The 21,189-nt window shown below is 47.4% G+C and overlaps 1 protein-coding gene across 1 annotated transcript in view; it reads right to left on the bottom strand.

Annotated features, from left to right (window-relative positions):
• The window catches only part of LOC135506529 (glycine receptor subunit alpha-3-like), a 102,620-nt gene extending 81,879 nt beyond the window's left edge, over positions 1-20,741 (bottom strand). The window contains exon 1 of the mRNA XM_064925888.1: positions 20,564-20,741. Coding sequence (XP_064781960.1) covers positions 20,564-20,634 — 71 coding nt within the window. The 5' untranslated portion in view covers positions 20,635-20,741. The remainder of the gene's footprint in view (positions 1-20,563) is intronic.
• Between the last annotated feature and the right edge of the window lie 448 nt (positions 20,742-21,189).

Below are 21,189 nucleotides of genomic sequence, written 5' to 3'. Positions count from 1 at the left end.
TCTCAGAAATGACTCACGGCTATTGATGAATTTCTTTAATAAACATAAAGCCACAAGAATACAAACCACCCCCGAGTCTTATTGCCATAGCGATGCTCTAGTCTCTCTAGCCTAAGTGATACATAGTCAAAAAAATGATTCCTTGTGAAGTCTAATTGTTACCAGGTATATTTAAAGCCTCCCTCCAGATCCTTGCTTCCTTCTCATCCGCCTGCATATGAAGCAGGCTCACACTAAACTCCTCTTGGGATTTATCCGCCTTGTTTTCAGTGCCTGTCAAATGCACAGCGTGATTCACCTTTACGATATAACACCAGTTTTGCCTGCCGCCTCAACCACCGAAGAAGAAACCCTTCAGATCTGCTCCAGCAGGGTATAATGCATATTATGGTGGGGAAAATATTTGGGATTATGTGATAATTGTTTCTATATATCTAAGAATTCTTATATCATATCATTCAACAGGCCAAAGAGATATCCAGTCTGAGAGACAAATAGTATTTGACGTCGTATTGTGGTGGTAAAATACTGCTTTCTCTTTCCCTGAGCTCCAGCCAGGCCTCTCCCTTGTCTGATTACAATGACTAGTGACAAAACAGCGGGCCTTCGCTGGCATTTCTCATCTTCTGCGACGTGTTCTCCTCTCCGGAGTGTCATTTGTACTCTTGTTCCCACAAGGACATTACAATGAGGGTCATGCCTGTCACACACACACACACACAAAGACACACATACAATAAGACGGAGACACACGCTGAGTCGACACTAGGCTGACACTGGGCCGACCCTCCAACCCCTCAGGCAACATGTCAGCATGGCCAGCGGTGCCCGATGACCTATTGACCTTGCATCATTCCCCCTTGCCCCCTGTGTCACCCCTGCGTGTCACGGAGGGTTACGGACGAAGGGGATGACAACTCAACGGGGGTGACACCGGACTGGCCTGCCTCACAAGAGAACGCGACAGGCTGCAGCCCAGCTGTTTGGGATTCGCTCAAATGGCAGAGTCACAGGCACAGCCATGGGTAAAGAGATGCCTGCGGAGTGGCACGACATGATTATTTTGGGCTAACCGTCTGGCCCTTTCGCTTGCTTGCTCAGTCGCTCACTGACCCTACCTCCTCAGGTCATGCAGTTGTATGGAAGTAAGTAGAAAATAAAAACTACCCAGGTTGGGTTAGTTTCCATTGTTTTCTAGTATCTTTGTAGGATTCATATAACAAGCTGTCAGGATAACTGCTTCAGTGTCCAGTTCACTCGATTTCTAAAAGCTAAAGGGTGAAATAAAGGTCTGCTTGGGAATGTTTTGGCAGTGTGCCATATGACAAAGCCCAGTGTGTATGTGTGTATGTATGTACCAGTGTATGTATGTATGTATGTATGTATGTATGTATGTATGTATGTATGTATGTATGTATGTAGGACAATAGGTATCGGGCACTTCCGGTTGGGTTGGAGTATGTATCTACACTTCGGTATGTAGGTAGTATAACTTTTCATTACATTTCATTATAGTACGATTTTGATTTGTCTAATCTTAGCAATTTCTTCTTAGCTAGCTACATAGTGTCCTTGTATCAAAGATAATTGCATATTATCATGAACGTCCTGTATCTGCCCAGCATAAGCTAAGCAGCTAGCTAACATCCACTGTCCACCAGCACTGTAGAAAGAAACTATTACACTCAACTGAAAAGCGTAGTGTCAAGCTACATAGTTGTCTTCGCTGTCTTCGTATCCAAGATAATTGTGTAGTTTAGAGTGTGTAGACTTAGAGTGATTATCTTAATTTACCGAGGTTGGCTATTTGTCGTCCTTAACGTAGGAGATGCTGCTAGCTAGTCAACATAGCCAACCTCTACCAAAATTGAACTTCAACTACCCGGTCAACATTCCGCCGCTCCACAGGTAGTATCACAAACTTCATTAAGTACAACGGTTTGAACAATAGCCAGCTCCACAAACTTTGTATCTAAGACAATTGTGTAGTCCGATTTTCTAGGTTAGCTGGCCAGTATTGTCGTTCTTTTAACGTGCTAGCCAGCTGGCCCCGAATAGCAGCACTGTAGAAACTTACAGTACAACGGTTTGATTTGTTTGATCGTAGCCAACATAGCCGTCTTTGTATCTAAGACAATTGTGCAGCCTAGAGCGATTTTCTAGGTTAGCTCCAGCTATTGTCGTTCTTTTAAGGTAACGTCTGCAATCAACCTGCTAGCTAGCCAGCTAGCCCCAGAATAGCAGCACTGTAGAAACTATTACACTCGACGGAACGACATGATTAGTGTAGTGTCAACATCGCAGCCACTACCAGCTAGCCTACTCCAGCAGTACTGAATCATTTCAATCATTTTAGTCAATAAGATTCTTGCTACGTAAGCTTAACTTTCTGAACATTCGAGACGTGTAGTCCACTTGTCATTCCAATCTCCTTTGCATTAGCGTAGCCTCTTCTGTAGCCTGTCAACTAGTGATCTATCCCTGTTCTCTCCTCTCTGGACAGACCATACAAACGCTCCAGGCGCGCTGGCCGCGGCCACCCTAACTGGTGCTCCCAGCGGCACGACCCCAAGCCTCTGGAACTGGGGATCTGCGGCCAACAAGGCAGAGTTCATCTCGCCTATGGACTCAGTCCCTCAACTTCTTGGCACGACGGAAACATGGATCACCACAGATAACACTGCTAATGACAGCCTTCGTCCGCCCACGTGTTCTCGCACACCCGAGAGCTTCTGGTCAGTGGGGTGGTGGACCGGGATCCTCATCTCTCCCAAGTGGTCATTCTCTCTCTCTCCCCTTACCCATCTGTCTATCGCCTCCTTTGAATTCCATGCTGTCACAGTTACCAGCCCTTTCAAGCTTAACATCCTTATCATTTATCGCCCTCCAGGTTCCCTCGGAGAGTTCACAATGAGCTTGATGCCTTGATAAGCTCCTTTCCTGAGGACGGCTCACCTCTCACAGTCCTGGGGTCAACCTCCCCACGTCTACCTTTGACTCATTCCTCTCTGCCTCCTTCTTTCCACTCCTCTCCTCTTTTGACCTCACCCTCTCACCTTCCCCCCTACTCTCAAGGCAGGCAATACGCACTGACCTCATCTTTACCAGATGCTGTTCTTCCACTAACCTCATTGCAACTCCCCTCCAAGTCTCCGACCACTACCTTGTATCCTTTTCCCTCTCGCTCTCATCCAACACTTCCCACACTGCCCCTACTCGGATGGTATCGCGCCGTCCCAACCTTCGGTCTCTCTCCCCCGCTGGAGAACTCTCTCCTCTTCCATCCTATCATCTCATCCCTCTGCTCATACCTTCTCCAACCTATCTCCTGATTCTGCCTCCTCAACCCTCCTCTCTTCCCTTTCTGCATCCTTTGACTCTCTATGTCCCCTATCCTCCAGGCCGGCTCGGTCCTCCCCTCCCGCTCCGTCTCGACGACTCATTGCGAGCTCACAGAACAGAGCTCCGGGCAGCCGAGCGGAAATGGAGGAGCTCGCCTCCCTGGTTGGACCTGGCATCCTTTCACTTCCTCCTCTCTACATTTTCCTCCTCTGTCTCTCCTAAAGCCACTTTCTACCACTCTAAATTCCAAGCATCTGCCTCTAACCCTAGGAAGCTCTTTGCCACCTTCTCCTCCCTCCTGAATCCTTAACCCCCTCCTCCCTCTCTGCAGATGACCTCCGCCGTCAACCATTTTGAAAAGAAGGTCGACGACATCCGATCCTCGTTTGCTAAGTCAAACGACACAGCTGGTTCTGCTCACACACTGCCCTACCCTGTGCTCTGACCTCTTTCTCCCCTCTCTCTCCAGATGAAATCTCATATTGTCCCAACGACCTGCCCGCTTGACCCTATGACCCCTCCTCTCTTCTCCAGACCATTTCCGGAGACCTTCTCCCTTACCTCATCGCTCATCAACTCATCCCTGGCCAACTACGTCCCTTCCGTCTTCAAGAGACTAAGTTGCACCCCTTCTGAAAAAACAAACACTCGATCCCTCCGATGTCAACAACTACAGACCAGTATCCCTTCTTTCTTTTCTCTCTAAAACTCTTGAACGTGCCGTCCTTGGCCAGCTCTCCCGCTATCTCTCTCAGAATGACCTTCTTGATCCAAATCAGTCAGGTTTCAAGACTAGTCATTCAACTGAGACTGCTCTTCTCTGTATCACGGAGGCGCTCCGCACTGATAAAGCTAACTCTCTCTCCTCTGCTCTCATCCTTCTAGACCTATCGGCTGCCTTCACTTCATTATCTACAGATACTGTGAACCATCAGATCCTCCTCTCCACCCTCTCCGAGTTGGGCATCTCCGGCGCGGCCCACGCTTGGACGTCCTACCTGACAGGTCGCTCCTACCAGGTGGCGTGGCGAGAATCTGTCTCCTGGCCCTCACCACTGGTGTCCCCCAGGGCTCTGTTCTAGGCCCTCTCCTATTCTACACCAAGTCACTTGGCTCTGTCATGGACATGGTCTCTCCTATCATTGCTATAGACGACACACAATTAATCTTCTCCTTTCCCCCTTCTGATGACCAGGTGGCGTCGCATCTCTGCATGTCTGGCAGACATATCAGTGTGGATGACGGATCACCACCTCAAGCTGAACCTCGGCAAGACAGGCCTGCTCTTCCTCCCGGGGAAGGACTGCCCGTTCCATGATCTCGCCATCACGGTTGACAACCCATTGTGTCCTCCTCCCAGAGCGCTAAGAACCTTGGCGTGATCCTGGACAACAGCCCTGGTTCTCAACCAACATCATGGCGGTGGCCCGTTCCTGTAGGTTCATGGAGCTCATCCCATGAGCACCCTGCCTCACACAGGAAGCTGGCGCAGGTCCTCTCCAGGCACTTGTCATCTCCCGTCTGGATTACTGCAATGCTGTTGGCTGGGCTCCCTGGTGCCATTAAACCCCTACAACTCATCCAGAACGCCGCAGCCCGTCTGGTGTTCAACCTTCCCAATTGTCACCCCGCTCTCCGCTCTCTCCACTGGCTTCCAGTTGAGGCTTCATCCGCTACAAGACCATGGTGCTTGCCTACGGAGCTGTAACTGCACCACAGTACCTCCAGGCTCTGATCAGGCCCTGCAAGGGCACTGCGTTCATCCACCTCTGGCCTGCTCGCCTCCCTACCACTGAGGAAGTACAGTTCCCGCTCAGCCCAGTCAAAACTGTTTGCTGCTCTGGCCCCCCAATGTGGAACAAACTCCCTCACGAAGCCAGGACAGCGGAGTCAATCACCACCTTCCTGACACCTGAAACCCCACCTCTTCAAGGAATACCTAGGATGGATGTAATCCTTCTCCCCCCCCTCCCCCTTAATGATTTAGATGCACTATTGTAAAGTGGCTGTTCCACTGGATGTCAGAAGGTGAATTCACCAATTTGTAAGTCGCTCTGGATAAGAGCGTCTGCTAAATGACGTAAATGTAAATGTAAAATGTATGTGTAAGGGCTTTCCTCCTCTTCGTCTGAAGAGGAGAGGCGAGAAGGATCGGAGGACCAATATGCGGCGTGGTAAGTGTCCATGGTTCTTTTAATAAGAAATACTTAACATGAACACAACTGAATACAAAAACAATAAACGTGAAAACGAACGAAAACCAAAACAGTACAGTGTGGTGAAAAAAACAGACACGGAAACAAACACCCACAAACAAACAGTGAAACCCAGGCTACCTAAGTATGATTCTCAATCAGAGACAACTAATGACACCTGCCACTGATTGAGAACCATACTGGCCGAAACATAGAAATCCCCAAATCATAGAAAAACAAACATAGACTGCCCACCCCAACTCACGCCCTGACCATACTAAATAATGACAAAACAAAGGAAATAAAGGTCAGAACATGACAGTACCCCCCTCCACAAAGGTGCGGACTCCGGCCGCAAAACCTTAACCTATAGGGGAGGGTCTGGGTGGGTGCCTGTCCGTGGTGGCGGCTCTGGCGTGGGACGTGGACCCCACTTCAACACAGTCTTTCTCCGCCTCATTGTCCGCCTCCGTGGCCTCCTAAACACAGCGACCCTTCTAAATGACCCCACTGGACTGAGGGGCAGCTCAGGACTGAGGGGCATCTCGGGACTGAGGGGCAGCTCCGGACTGAGGGGCAGCTCCGGACTGAGGGTTAGCTCCGGACTGGTTGACGACTCTGCCAGATCCTGGCTGACTGGAGGCTCTGGCAGATCCTGGCTGACTGGCGGCTCTGGCAGATCCTGGCTGAATGGCGGCTCTGGCAGATCCTGGCTGAATGGCGGCTCTGGCAGATCTTGGCTGACTGGCGGCTCTGGCGGCTCCATGCTGACTGGCGGCTCTGGCGGCTCCATGCTGACTGTCGGCTCTGGCGGCTCCATGCTGACTGTCGGCTCTGGCGGCTCCATGCTGACTGTCGGCTCTGGCGGCTCTGGACAGACGGAAGTCTCTAGCAGCTCTGGACAGACGGGAGACTCTAGCAGCTCTGGACAGACGGGAGACTCTAGCAGCTCTGGACAGACGGGAGACTCTAGCAGCTCTGGACAGACGGGCAGCTCAGGCGGCGCTGGGCAGAGGGCCAGCTCAGAGGGCGCTGGGCATACTGGAGACACCCCGGCAGCGCTGGAGAGGAGGAAGGCTCTGGCAGCACTGGACGGAGGAGCTCTGGCGCCTCTGGACTGAGGGGAGGAAGCTCTGGCAGCGCCGGACAGGTGGGAGCACCTGTAGGGTTGAGACGGAGAGACAGCCTGGTGCGGGGGGCTGCCACCGTAGGGCTGGTGCGTGGAGGTGGTACTGGATAGACCGGACCGTGCAGGCGCACTGGAGCTCTTGAGCACTGAGCCTTTCCAACTTCACCTGGTTGAATGCTCCCGGTCGCCCTACCAGTGCGGCAAGGTGGAATAGCCCACACTGGGCTGTGCTGGCGAACCGGGGACACCATGCGTAAGGCTGGTGCCATGTACGCCGGCCCAAGGAGATGCACTGGAGACCAGATGCGTAGAGCCTGCTTCATGGCACCTGGCTCGATGCTCACTCTCGCCCGGCCGATGCAAGGAGCTGGTATGTACCGCACCGGGCTATGCACCCGCACTGGGGACACCGTGCGCTCCACAGCATAACACGGTGCCTGCCCGGTCTCTCTTGCCCAGAAAGTTGCCGCAGGTCTCCTACCTGGCTTCACCACACTTCCTGTTCCACCCCCCAATATATTTTTGGGGCTGACTCTCGGGCTTCCATCCGCGCCGCTGTGCTGCCTCCTCATACCAGCGCCTTTCCGCCTTTACCGCCTCCAGCTCTTCTTTGGGGCGGCGATATTCTCCTGGCTGTGCCCAGGGTCCTTTACCGTCCAACTCGTCCTCCCATGTCCATTCCTCCTTGCGCTGCTCCTGCTGACGCCGCTTGGTCCTTGGTTGGTGGATGTTTATGTTAGGGCTTTCCTCCTCTTCGTCTGAAGAGGAGAGGAGAGAAGGATCGGAGGACCAAAATGCGGCGTGGTAAGTGTCCATGGTTCTTTTAATAAGAAATACTTAACATGAACACAACTGAATACAAAAACAATAAATGTGAAAACGAACGAAAACCAAAACAGTACCGTGTGGTGAAAAACACAGACACGGAAACAAAACACCCACAAACAAACAGTGAAACTCAGGCTACCTAAGTATGATTCTCAATCAGAGACAACTAATGACACCTGCCTCTGATTGAGAAACATACTAGGCCGAAACATAGAAATCCCCAAATCATAGAAAAACAAACAGACTGCCCACCCCAACTCACGCCCTGACCATATTAAATAATGACAAAACAAAGGAAATAAAGGTCAGAACGTGACAGTATGTATGTATGTATGTATGTATGTATGTATGTGTGTATGTGTGTGTGTGTGTGTGTGTGTGTGTGTTCAGTGCAGCCATGCCTGACCCTGACTCACTCTTGATGTGCTCACTCAGTCAACTCAGTAGGCCACTGAACACTGGGCTATTCACTCTACCACTTGGTTATCTACAGAACACAGAGGGGTTGAATCACTGTCAACACAAAAACATATCCTCTGTCAAAAGAGGGGCTTTCTTCGACTTAATATTAACATTGTTCCTATATTTGTCTCCACATTCTACACGGGTGAGTTGGGTTTAAGTGAGCTAAGGCATTATTAACCTCTATATCAAAACCATCATGCATCCTATTATCTTAAGAACATAATGTTTATTGCATGAAAAGAGTGTTTCATCATAATTCTAGAAGAAAAGGTGGAGTTTTGCATCATTACAATTTCAGATACACACACACACACACACACACACACACACACACACACACACACACACACACACACACACACACACACACACACACACACACACACACACACACACACACACACAGCATTCTGAAAAGTATTCAGATCCCTTGACTTTTTTCATATTTTGTTAGGTTTTACAGCCTTATTCTGAAAAATGGAATAATGACAAACCAAAAACAGGTTTTTAGAAACTGAAATATCATATTTACATAAGTATTCAGACCCTTTACTCAGTACTTTGTTGAAGCACCTTTGGCAGTGATTACAGCCTTCTTGGGTATGATGCTACAAGCTTGGCACACCAGTATTTGGGGAGTTTCTCCCATTCTTCTCTGCAGATCCTCTCTACCTCTGTCAGGTTGGATGGGGAGCTTCACTCCACAGCTATTTTCTGGTCTCTTGGGGACCTTCAATGCTGCAGACATTTTTTGGTACACTTCCCCAGGTCTGAGTCTCAAAACAATCCTGTCTCGGAGCTCTACGGACAATTATTTTGACCTCATGGCTTGGTTTTTGCTGTGACATGCACTGTCAACTGTGGGACCTTATATAGACAGGTGTGTGCCTTTCCTAATCATGTCCAATCAATTGAATTGACCACAGGTGGTCTCCAATCAAGTCGTAGAAACATCTCAAGGATGATCAATGGAAACAGGATGCACCTGAGCTCAATTTTGAGTCTCATAGAAAAGGGTATGAATAATTACGTAAATAAGGTATTTCTGTTTTTATTCTTATTTTTTTAATAATCAAAAAACTTTTCTTGCTTTGTCATTATGGGGTATTGCGTGTCGATCGATTATCCCCCCCCCCCATTTTAGAATAAGGCTGGAAAGTAACAAAAAGTGGAAAAGTCAAGTGGTCTGAATACTTTCCGAATGCATATATGTGTGCGTGCGTGCGTGCGTGCGTGTGTGCGTGCATAGCATTAGCATTAGTTAGCTAGTGCTGCCATACAGTGAAATCAGGCCTGAATGTTTCTGCTCCAGATCCTCCATAGCTCTGAGATAACTTAAATAAACAGAGTTTTAAGCAGCTTACTAGGCCAGCTAGCTGCTTCTGCTTTGGCTCTGATTTCCAGAGGCAGCTCTGAAGATTTTAACCCAGCAAAAAAGACAGAGAAAGGGAGAGACAGAGAGAAAGGGGGGACAGAGTGCCCATACAGAGAGATGGGGGAAAGAGAGAGAAAAGAGAAGAAAAGAGCGTTTGGGCAACGAGCGACGCGTCCAGCAAACATCATCAATAACTCAACACTTCCCCTCCTTAATATGTCTGTTAAAATGCAAGCCAGTGACACAAGGCCGACGGAGGGGGGAGGAAGGGAGCGGATCGAATTTAAGACCCCCAGATTCTCCTCTCTCCCTTCGCAGAGAGAGTTCTTACTGAGAGTCAGAGAGCCAGCGGCGTCAAGCGTACGGCTACTATGTGCTAATGTAGTCAATGGTAAAACATAATGGATATGTCCCTGAGCAGGGCACATCAGACACTGAAAAACATATAACGGAATTGTCCCAAAGCACACATTCAAGTAGAGTTAGAATGGCAGAGCCGCTGCCGAAGCATAGAAACTATGAGTTAGCGCGAGACATAAAAATACGTTATAGAATTGTCCCCAAGCACACCTGGAAGTATAGCTACAGTATAATGGAGCAGAGGAACTATGGCTGGGCCCTGGTCAAAATAAGTGTACTATATAGGGAATAGACCAAGACAATAAATGAGCAGTTATCTGTGCCCAGGCGGGTAGGGTAGATGCCCGCCTCATGCCTCATGCCCCTTGCCCTGCACCCCCGAACATTCCGCTCCAGCGAGCAGCCAGTGAGTCGCCCTATCTGGAGAGAGAGAGGGCACAGATGTGGTTTCACATCGGCCCTAGCATTATGTAGGGGGGGGGGTGAGAAGACGTTTATACTGTCGTATCCACTCATACATCAAGTACCATGCAGATGTATAGTTACTTAGCTATCTGTATATCTCAGAGTTAAAGCTCAGGTAGGAAGAGGGATATGTCCAATTGACTCAGACAGGCAGGCTCAAGGTGATGTTCAGTAGCTAGCTGGTGTAGATATGCAACAAGGGAAAAATCCATAGTGCCTCTTGTAAACCATCTAATGTTAATACAGGCCAAGTCAGTGAAACGAGCCATCAAGCAGACCGTTGCTCTTTTCCCTCTCATATCCAGAACCTTACATCACAGTCACATGTATCTCAAAGAAAACCATTCAGCTGCATACAAGTACTTTAGATTAGAGCGTCCACTGGGACACCAGCCAGACTGTGTTAAAAGTGTTGTTAGTTCTATGGCAGCAGGCGAATATCTACCAGAGCTTAGATCATAACCACATCTTCAAACCTCCTTTATAACAGTGCTTTAGAAGAGCCACTATCAGGCTTTGTGAGTGTTGGTAGTTCTAGCAGGCAGATAGTTATCTTCCAGAGCTTATCTCCTGGGACATGGTTGGAAGTTCTAGCAGGCAGATATCTATCTTCCAGAGCTTATCTCCTGGGACATGGTTGGAAGTTCTAGCAGGCAGATATCTATCTTCCAGAGCTTATCTCCTGGGACATGGTTGGAAGTTCTAGCAGGCAGATATCTATCTTCCAGAGCTTATCTCATGGGACATGGTTGGAAGTTCTAGCAGGCAGATATCTATCTTCCAGAGCTTATCTCATGGGACATGTTTGGTAGTTCTAGCAGGCAGATATCTATCTTCCAGAGCGTATCTCCTGGGACATGGTTGGAAGTTCTAGCAGGCAGATATCTATCTTCCAGAGCGTGTCTCCTGGACCTCCACAGTGACCATGTGAGCTGCTATGACATATTTTTAAACGGTTTGTTTGGATCCTGGAAGCCGATTGGTTGATAGCAGGGAGTTATAGCACCACATTCCCCAAATTATCCAGGTAATGCCTGTTAACAGTTCCATTAGATTGATCAATGCACATCCACTTTCCCTCAGCCGTCAATTTATAAGCTTCATCACCCGTGGAAAAAAAGTGTCTAGACAATATTTCACCATGCTACCAGGCTAGCATTTGGTTTGCAATAGTTGGGATTTGTCTGAACCTTGCTGTCTGCCTGACCTTTTTTGTGATCTCCACTGTGCCATGCATATGAACGTGAGGAGGCTGACAGCTTCTCCGATCCACGCCAATTCATTTATCAGGATCATTAATGGATATATCCAAAGAATTGGAAGTGCACATAGTTGGCTGTCATTTCAGCTGCTTGGTGTGATTTAGTGGGCTAGCTAGCTAGCAAAGGAGAAGCAGCTAGCATGCATAGATAACATGGTTGCTTAGCAACAAAACTGACGCGTAGCGCAACTATGGGGCAAAACAGACGGTTCGCCTTAGATTGGTTTATTACATTTTTGCACTGTCTATATGCACAAGCACAGGACTCTACACACTCACTGACATTCCAACACACACATAACAGGCTTTATACTGACTACACACACACACACACACACACACTCATATATCCTGATGCCTAGTCACCTTACCCTTATACCTACAGTATCTACCTCTACCACTCTTGTGACCCAGCATATTGTAAATGTATATAGCTTCTTACTTTCTGTGTCCTTATTTCTTGTTTTTGTTCTCCCTTGTTATTTTTAGTGCTACATTGATATTGATCACTGCATTGTTGGGTCTGGAGCTTGAAATAAAGGCATTTCACTGTACTTGTGACATTAAAACTTGAAACGTGTAAACTAGATTTTGTCTCCGATGTTTATTGAAAACATAAATACATTTGCACAATGAGCACTTGTCGGTTCTCAAATACATCATTACAGTTGTTGGTTAGCTAGCCAGCAAATTTTGGGTATATTAGCATGGACATGACATCTGTCAAAACACTTCAAAAGAAGTCATGGTAACAAAGAAAAATATAAAACTAGCTGAAAACGAACCACCTACAACTCCACACATGGCAGCTTCTTGTCATTGTCGCTAGCTATCTGGCCATCCAGAATCACAACAACACACGGCCTTCCGCCACATTGAAGCACACGCATCAGTGATGTTGTCAGCTAACCCTTCTATAGCTGCATGCCAGTGATTTGTTTAGCATCGCTACCCACTGCAAATAGAATATATAGAATTAACAACCAGCCCATTTGGCTGACAACTTCACAATCTAAAACCAACCACTGACTTTTGCTTGGAGGAAAGATTAATTTACAAATTTACTCAATATAACCACATTTCGGAAAACATGTTGTTCATTTTATAAAAGCAATAAGGCCCAAAAAACAAGGAATTATTGTGTGATAACTCCCTCCTAAGGGCTGTAACTCCCTCCTAAGGGCTGTAACTCCCTCCTAAGGGCTGTAACTCCCTCCTAAGGGCTGTAACTCCCTCCTAAGGTCTGTAACTCCCTCCGAAGGGCTGTAACTCCCTCCGAAGGGCTGTAACTCCCTCCTAAGGGCTGTAACTCCCTCCTAAGGGCTGTAACTCCCTCCTAAGGGCTGTAACTCCCTCCTAAGGGCTGTAACTCCCTCCTAAGGGCTGTAACTCCCTTCTAAGGGCTGTAACTCCCATCTAAGGGCTGTAACTCCAATCTAAGGGCTGTAACTCCCATCTAAGGGCTGTAACTCCCTCCTAAGGGCTGTAACTCCCTCCAAGGACTGTAAATCCCTCCTAAGGGCTGTAACTCCCATCTAAGAGCTGTTACTCCCTCCTAAGGTCTGTAACTCCCTCCTAAGGGCTGTAACTCCCATCTAAGGGCTGTAACTCCCTCCTAAGGGCTGTAACTCCCATCTAAGGGCTGTAACTCCCTCCTAACGGCTGTAACTCCCATCTAAGGGCTATAACTCCAATCTAAGGGCTGTAACTCCCATCTAAGGGCTGTAACTCCCTCCTAAGGGCTGTAACTCCCATCTAAGGGCTATAACTCCCATCTAAGGGCTGTAACTCCCATCTAAGGGCTGTAACTCCCATCTAAGGGCTGTAACTCCCTCCTAAGGGCTGTAACTCCCTCCTAAGGGCTGTAACTCCCTCCTAAGGGCTGTAACTCCCTCCTAAGGGCTGTAACTCCCATCTAAGGGCTGTAACTCCCTCCTAAGGGCTGTAACTCTCTCCTAAGGGCTGCAACTCCCTCCTAAGGGCTGTACCTCCCATCTAAGAGCTGTAACTCCCTCCTAAGGTCTACAACTCCCATATAAGGGATGTAACTCCTATCTAAGGGCTGTAAACTCCCTCCTAAGGGCTGTAACTCCTCCCTAAGGGCTGGGCTGTAACTCCCATCCTGTAACTCCCTCTAAGGGCTGTAACTCCCTCCTAACTAACTCCCATCTAAGAGCTGTAACTCCCTCCTAAGGGCTGTAACTCCCTCCTAAGGGCTGTAACTCCCATCTAAGGGCTGTAACTCCTAACTCCCATCTAAGGGCTGTAACTCCCATCTAAGGGCTGTAAGGGCTGTAACTCCCATCTAAGGGCTGGGCTGTAACTCCCATCTAAGGGCTGTAACTCCTAAGGGCCACTCCCATCTAAGGGCTGTAACTCCCATCCTAAGGGCTGTAACTCCCATCTAAGGGCTGTAACTCCCATCTAAGGGCTGTAACTCCCTCCTAAGGGCTGTAACTCCCATCTAAGGGCTGTAACTCCCATCTAAGGGCTGTAACTCCCATCTAAGGGCTGTAACTCCCATCTAAGGGCTGTAACTCCCTCCTAAGGGCTGTAACTCCCATCTAAGGGCTGTAACTCCCTCCTAAGGGCTGTAACTCCCATCTAAGGGCTGTAACTCCCTCCTAAGGGCTGTAACTCCCATCTAAGGGCTGTAACTCCCATCTAAGGGCTGTAACTCCCATCTAAGGGCTGTAACTCCCATCTAAGGGCTGTAACTCCCTCCTAAGGGCTGTAACTCCCTCCTAAGGGCTGTAACTCCCATCTAAGGGCTGTAACTCCCATCTAAGGGCTGTAACTCCCATCTAAGGGCTGTAACTCCCATCTAAGGGTTTTAACTCCCATCTAAGGGCTGTAACTCCCATCTAAGGGCTGTAACTCCCATCTAAGGGCTGTAACCCCCTCCTAAGGGCTGTAACTCCCATCTAAGGGCTGTAACTCCCATCTAAGGGCTTCACCTCGGGAGTTATCACATGATAATCCCCAGGTTCTCATGCCTTATTGCTTACTGAAGACCCTGTCAGGCCTGTCCAGCACCTCGTCACAGGCCACTCACTCAATCGCCCTGATACAGAGGGTTGAGTCACTCTGTGTGTGAGTGTGTGTATGTGTTTGTGTGTGTAAGACACAACCAGGGTTATATGAGTCAGCAAGCCAGTGTGGCCACATTCATGACAACAAATAAAGTGCAGGGGCCAGAGAGACCGCAAGCTCTGGAAGACATGACCAAGTCAGACACACACGAGTGCACACCATTCAAAACCAATTTCCATCCTAAGGCAATCTATGTTTTGGGGAAAAGTGGTGAGCACTATCACAACATCCAGCTTTATTGTCACATCTTGTATTCTTCCACATTGGATTGATACGCGCCTGTAAATACACTAGAGGAAAAAGTCCATGTCCCAAATGACACCCTATTCGTTCTTATAGTGAACTACTTTTGACATAGGGCTCTGATCAAAAGTAGGTCACTATAGTGAAAAGGTTGTCATTTGGGATGGAGGCTAATGAACTAAGGCTGTTTTTACAGAGACAGACCAATTCTGATGTTTTTTTCCACTTAATGGTCTTTTGACCAATCACTTCAGATCTTTCCACATCAGTACCTGATCGGATTGGTCAAAAACACCAAATTAAATCAAGTCACATTTTGTTACATCTCACATAGGTTAATAGACTAACAGTGAAATGCTTACTTACAGGCCCGTCTTAACAATGCAGCGAGAAAAATGTCAAGCATAATAGAACAAATAATAACACGAGGGATAAATCCACAATGAGTAACAATAACTTGGCTATATATACACGGGGTACCAGTACCAAGTTGATGTGTAGGGTACGAGGTAATTGAGATAGATATGTACATTTAGGTAGGGGTAAAGTGACGAGGCAACAGGATAGATAATAAGCAGTAGCAGCAGTGTATGTGATGAGTCAAAAAAGTTAGTCCAGGTAGCTATTTGGTTAACTATTAAACTATTTATCAGTCTTATGGCTTGGGGGTAGAAGCTGTTCAGGGTTCTGTTGGTTCCAGACTTGGTGCATCGGTACCACTTGCAGTGTGGTTGAAGAGAGAACAGTCTATGACTTGGGTGGCTGGAGTCTTCGACAATTTTTCGGGCCTCTTTCTGACACCGCCTGGTATAGAGGTGATAGACGGCAGGGAGCTAGGCGGGCCCCCGTGTTGAGGGTCAGCGTGGCGGAGGCGTTTGCCTACTCTCAGCACCTGGGGGCGGCCTGTCAGGAAGTCCAGGATCCAGTTGCAGGGGGAGGTGTTCGGTCCCAGGGTCCTTATCTTAGTGATTGAACAGTGAGCTGTAGTCAATGAACAGTCTTCTCACATAGGTTCATTTGGTCAAGGTGGGAAAGGGCAGTATGGAGTGCAATAGAGAGAGCATCATCTGTGGACCTGTTGGGGTGGTATGTGAATTGGAGTGGGTCCAGGATGATGGTGTTGATGTGAGCCATGACCAGCCTTTCAAAGCATTTCACGGCTACAGATGTGGGTCCTATGGGGCAGTAGTCATTTAGACAGGTTACCTTGGCGTTCTCGGGCACAGGGTCTATGGTGGTCTGCTTGAAACATGCAGGTATCACAGACTGGGTCAGGGAGAGGTTGAAAGTATCAGCGAAGACACTTGCTAGCTGGTCAGCGATAGTGAAGAAAAGGCCAGAATTGTGCTGCCTGTGTAAACGTAGCCAAAGAGATTCCAGATAATTGACACCAATTCCAGAGTCCCCAAGGGTTGTTCTGACATTTACACTTAGAATTTTACACCAAATAGGGGTTAAATGGTTAAAGGTATCTTCCAGCCAACAACACATTACTGTACAATATTACCATTGGTCAAAGCTCTGTGACAGAGAGAGAGAGAGAGAGAGAGACAGAGAGAGAGAGAGAGAGAGTTCCGCACTACAGAAACCTGACCTCTCAAAACACCCCCACCACTAACAGCAGCACATCTCCCTCTCGACACAGGACCTTAACTGTCTGTGCTGAATAGTAAAAGGAGAGAGATGAAGTTGAGTGACAGCAGTCAAGAAGGTGCTTCTTAGTGACCTCAGTATGTTTGGCTGAGCATGGTGTTCGTTTGCAATTCCATAGCTGGTATTTGGTTTGATTTCCTGCATGGGACACTAAACATAATTACATGTTCAACTGTTAATCACTTTTGCGTAAAAAAACATCTGCAAAACAACCATATTATATGATATTATCAGATTACAGATTGAACAGGCTCCCTCCAGTGTGCTCTCCCTATGATGTCTGATTCCTGCATTGGACACATGTATAAATATGACCAGGTGTTGAACTGTAAATCGTTTAGGATGAACGAGCATATCATCATTACTATTTATGACAGTTTAAATAGGTTTCCTCCAGTGTGCTCGCTCTCTCTGCGTGGTGTAGACCGCCTGCGTGTGTCGCCCACTGGTTGGCACGGTAATGCCCGGTGGGGCGTGGGAACACTCGCTGTTTACCTCAAAGATCATTTAGTAATCCCCACAGAGCAAGCACGTACAGAACAGCAGTGCACGTAAAATAGAGCATGTTAAACTAAACCCAGGGGGATGGATTGGAGGATACAAACAAACGAATGTGTGTGTCCCAGTGAGGGCGGAAGGACACACAGTAGATGCACACACTACATGGGTTCTGGTGACAATCATGTCAGATTGTCCAACAGAGGATTTGGAGATTAAGACTCTTTGTTCTAAGTTAATGACTCATGAGGCTGGGCTGAAGAAGTCTAGCTGTTTGCGTTTATCAGTGATTTAGACTCCTTGTCCTAAGTTAATGACTCACTAGGCTGGGCTGAAGAAGTCTAGCTGTTTGCGTTTATTGATTTATCCAGTTAATGACACACTAGGCTGGGCTGATTGATTTAGACTCCTTGTCCTAAGTTAATGACACACTAGGCTGGGCTGAAGAAGTCTAGCTGTTTGCGTTTATCAGTGATTTAGACTCCTTGTCCTAAGTTAATGACACACTAGGCTGGGCTGAAGAAGTCTAGCTGTTTGCGTTTATCAGTGATTTAGACTCCTTGTCCTAAGTTAATGACTCACTAGGCTGGGCTGAAGAAGCCTATCAGTTAGTGTTTATCAGTGTTCCCCAAACCTCTCTTCGGGAACACACAGCCATGTAGCTATACTTATTTGATGTGCTTCAGTACTGGTAGCCCTTGATTAGTTGAATCAGGTTCCAGTTGTGGAATAAATGGAATAATGGAACGGGCTGGGAGTCGGCTGACTCCAGGAGAGGTTAAGGAAACCCTGGTGTACATGAGTTACTCCCCAAAATATAGTGACTGCCTGCCTAAACGTCCGCAGGGGGACACGAATGAGTCCAGGCATGAAATCTACAGTGAAATATTAAAAGCTCTGCTTTCCAAAAATCCCCCTCCCAAAACTCCAGTCTGTCTGCAATATCCTCTCCCTCAGACTGCCATTTTGTAAGCAGTCCAGCAATGACATGGATTCAAAAAACAGATCCTATAAAAGCCCAAATGGAGGTCATTCAACTTTGAGAAGCAGGAAAAACATCCCTTTCTTGTAAGTAAGCATTTCACAGTAAGGTTGTATTGGGTTGTACCTGTTGTATTCGGCGCATGTGACAAATACAACTTGATTTGAGTGCTAAAAATGGAATCCACTACTTCTCCTGGCAGTGCTGCCCGCCAGGTCACCTCTCTCTCCTCTCCCAGCCCTGGTATGTTGCCTACCAGGGCTTACCCTACCCTCTTCACCATGCCCCTTGCCACCAACTCTACAACCCTGTCTGATGCCGCTTCAATGGTTTCTGACCGTTTGCTCATGTTGCTCCACATTGCCATAGTACAGGACAAGGGTCTGCTCTAGAGGGAAGCTAGCCCCCTTCACGGACCACAATGCCCGGCACAGTGCAAGCTTTGCAAACAGTAGGCTAGGTACCCAAGTGAAATGTCTCCCTTGATGAAGATCTATCTGGCCAGCAAAACATAGACAGACTTTTCCATAAATCTTTAATTTGCAAGTACTCAGCTTGCCCTACACAGTGTGCAAAGAGTCCCTTTCGCCATTCAAGTGAAGTGACAAACCTCAAACATGGACTTGCTGCCATGCATGCCCAGAGTATTGAAGATGAGGGAGAACAGTGTTTAAAGCCTAGACCCCTCAACCTAGAATAAGCATCTGACCTATATATCCTCGGAATTCTATAGGGTTTATCTATGGGCTGGGTCCCAAATGGCACTCCATTCCCTGCATAGTGCACTACTTTTGACCAGGGCCCAAAAGTAGTGCACAATGTAGTAGAATAGGGTGCCATCTGGGACCCAGACCATAGATAAACCCTATAGAAAACTCTCCAGTCTCCTTGGACTCTGAGCTGACACTAAACCAATACACATTGCAGTGTGTGCCAGTCAGGGACATGGCAACAGGCATGGCCTGTATCCCAAATGGTACCCGATAGCCTAAATAGTGTCCCACTTTTGACCGCTTACGGTGCGTTTCGGGACACAGCCATGATATCAATAATTCAATACAGGGGGATGCCAGCAGAGGACCATTACTATCACAGACACATCACACGAGAATAATGCGTTGCGTCGTTAAATAATGGAGGATGATCGACGGTGCATGTACTGGGTCTTTGAATGAGAAGACTTGTGTTGGTGGGGGTGATGCACGGCTTGAGTGGGATTAGACTTTGTAGCAATTGCATTACCTCTGTGGAGTTGTACTGTGCTTAGTTGAGAAGGACTCAGGGAAGGAATGAGAGCCGGAGAGAGTATTGAAGTGGGAAGAGAGTATTGAAGTGGGCGGGCTAGAGATATCCTTAGAGGGAGAGAGTAGCTATTGAAAGGGGAGTCCAGCCAGCTTACAACGAATAAGATATTGCAACATGCCGTGTGTTTTGTAAAGATGAGTGGGCCCGATGGTTTGCTCTGTAGCATAGCTGTTTGTCAAGCCTGACATAATGTCAATTAAACTTGTTACACATGAACCAAACGGACATCTGAACACTGCACTTGGCTTGAGCAAACATATGTGGATCAGACATGTGTAGGTGATCATGTGTAACCTGCTCTCTAGATGGTAAGTGGATTTGGGTATGTGCTTGAGTTGTATCAACATGAAAAAAAGGTTTTGTTATCTATCAATGTTTCATATCATGTTTCTTGGACATATGTGCTTATGTGTGAGTGAGTGAGTGAGTGAGTGAGTGAGTGAGTGAGTGAGTGAGTGAGAGTGAGTGAGTGAGTGAGTGAGAGAGAGAGAGCTTTACTATTAAAGCCTTAATATTTGACCAAATCCAAAACACCAGCCTCTCCAGCATGTTGTATTCCATGACAAACGACAGAGGTTGGCTGGGACCATAATTGCACTATAAAGATTGCTTCTATGTGAAAAAGCTTATGTTATAACTTGATCTACAAATACCTTCACTTTCACAGTAGGCCATTGTGTCTAATCGTTAATTAACTGTCAATCATTTAAGGTGTTACATATTTAGAGATAATTCTGCTCATTCGGATTGCATGCAATTTCTTTGGATAATTCAAGCGGCTTTTTCTTTGATCTCGGCCCAGAAATCTGTTCCATGAGATTTCTCGATGACGGAACCTGTTACTGAGAGAGTAAGAAGAGAAATCCTCGTCAAGATCAGATCAGCACACTGAGCATGCCGATCGAATTCCTGGGAAACGGGGATTTGAGAAATACGCAGACAGTTTACAGGGTCTACATTTAATTCAGACAGAAAGGTAATTCACTTCTCACGAATACTAAAGGGCGCGTGCATCATGATCGTACCGTTTCTGACTGATTTGTTGGGCAATGGCCAAAATCCCTCGCGGAAGGATCACCACGTGTGTTTGTCGAGATAAGACATCATGCATAGGTGACTCTCTTAGAGGCTTTTGTACTTGTTGTGATTCTTATATCTATGTGCCTGTAGCCTAATCCTCAAATTTGAGAGGAAAATCCACTCCGCATTAAACGTTTCCAGTGTTTTAGGGTCATATAGCCTATTTGCGAACCACTCAAGTCATTGGCGCAATCAAAGCACCTAACATGAATCAAACAGTTCGGGAACTACAACAATCAGTGTGAGTAAATCAAGCCGCGTAATGTTGGCTGCTGCCGAACTCCCTTACCTTAGCAACACAGCTATTTCCCACGCGAAGAATCCCCATACAGCTACAGATTGCAGCCTTTTCCGCGTCATCTCAAGATTTGAGTTGCATATACATATACCCGGGAACGCCTCAGCTGCCTCTGTTCGCCACTTAGGGTAAGACTCTTGACTTTCAGCACCGTGGACAGTGCTCCAACTGATGTCGACACAATCCAACACGCGGCAGGCTCGTGGCGCACGGTAAACGCAAACGCATAACAGTTTCGGAATCCCACATATTACTAATCGACTTCACTACTCATAACTGGACAGGTTTTTACCGACCTAGCAACGACATCAACAAGAGAGCATAGTCAATTCTGAAATACGACTCTAAAGTAGGAACACCAGTAATGCGGGGTAGCGCTCGGCAGCTGTACATATTCTTGACACATTCACAGACATCTCAGTGGTCTTGGAGAGCGGGGGCACAGAGGAGAGCGGGGGCACAGAGAGAGCCCGCCCCAGACGCGCGCTGCACGGGTGACTGACAGCGAATTATTCCACTCGCTCCTATAAATGTTCCAGCAGAGCCACGCTATAGCTTCAATTCGACAAGCACTGATGTGGAACATCATTACTGCATGGTCTCTCTCTCTCTCTCTC

Source organism: Oncorhynchus masou, chromosome 20 (assembly GCF_036934945.1).
Source record: "Oncorhynchus masou masou isolate Uvic2021 chromosome 20, UVic_Omas_1.1, whole genome shotgun sequence".
In the NCBI taxonomy this organism is placed as follows: Eukaryota; Metazoa; Chordata; class Actinopteri; order Salmoniformes; family Salmonidae; genus Oncorhynchus; species Oncorhynchus masou.
Note: the sequence above shows the minus strand (reverse complement) of the source record. Positions and strands in the feature narration are given on the sequence as shown.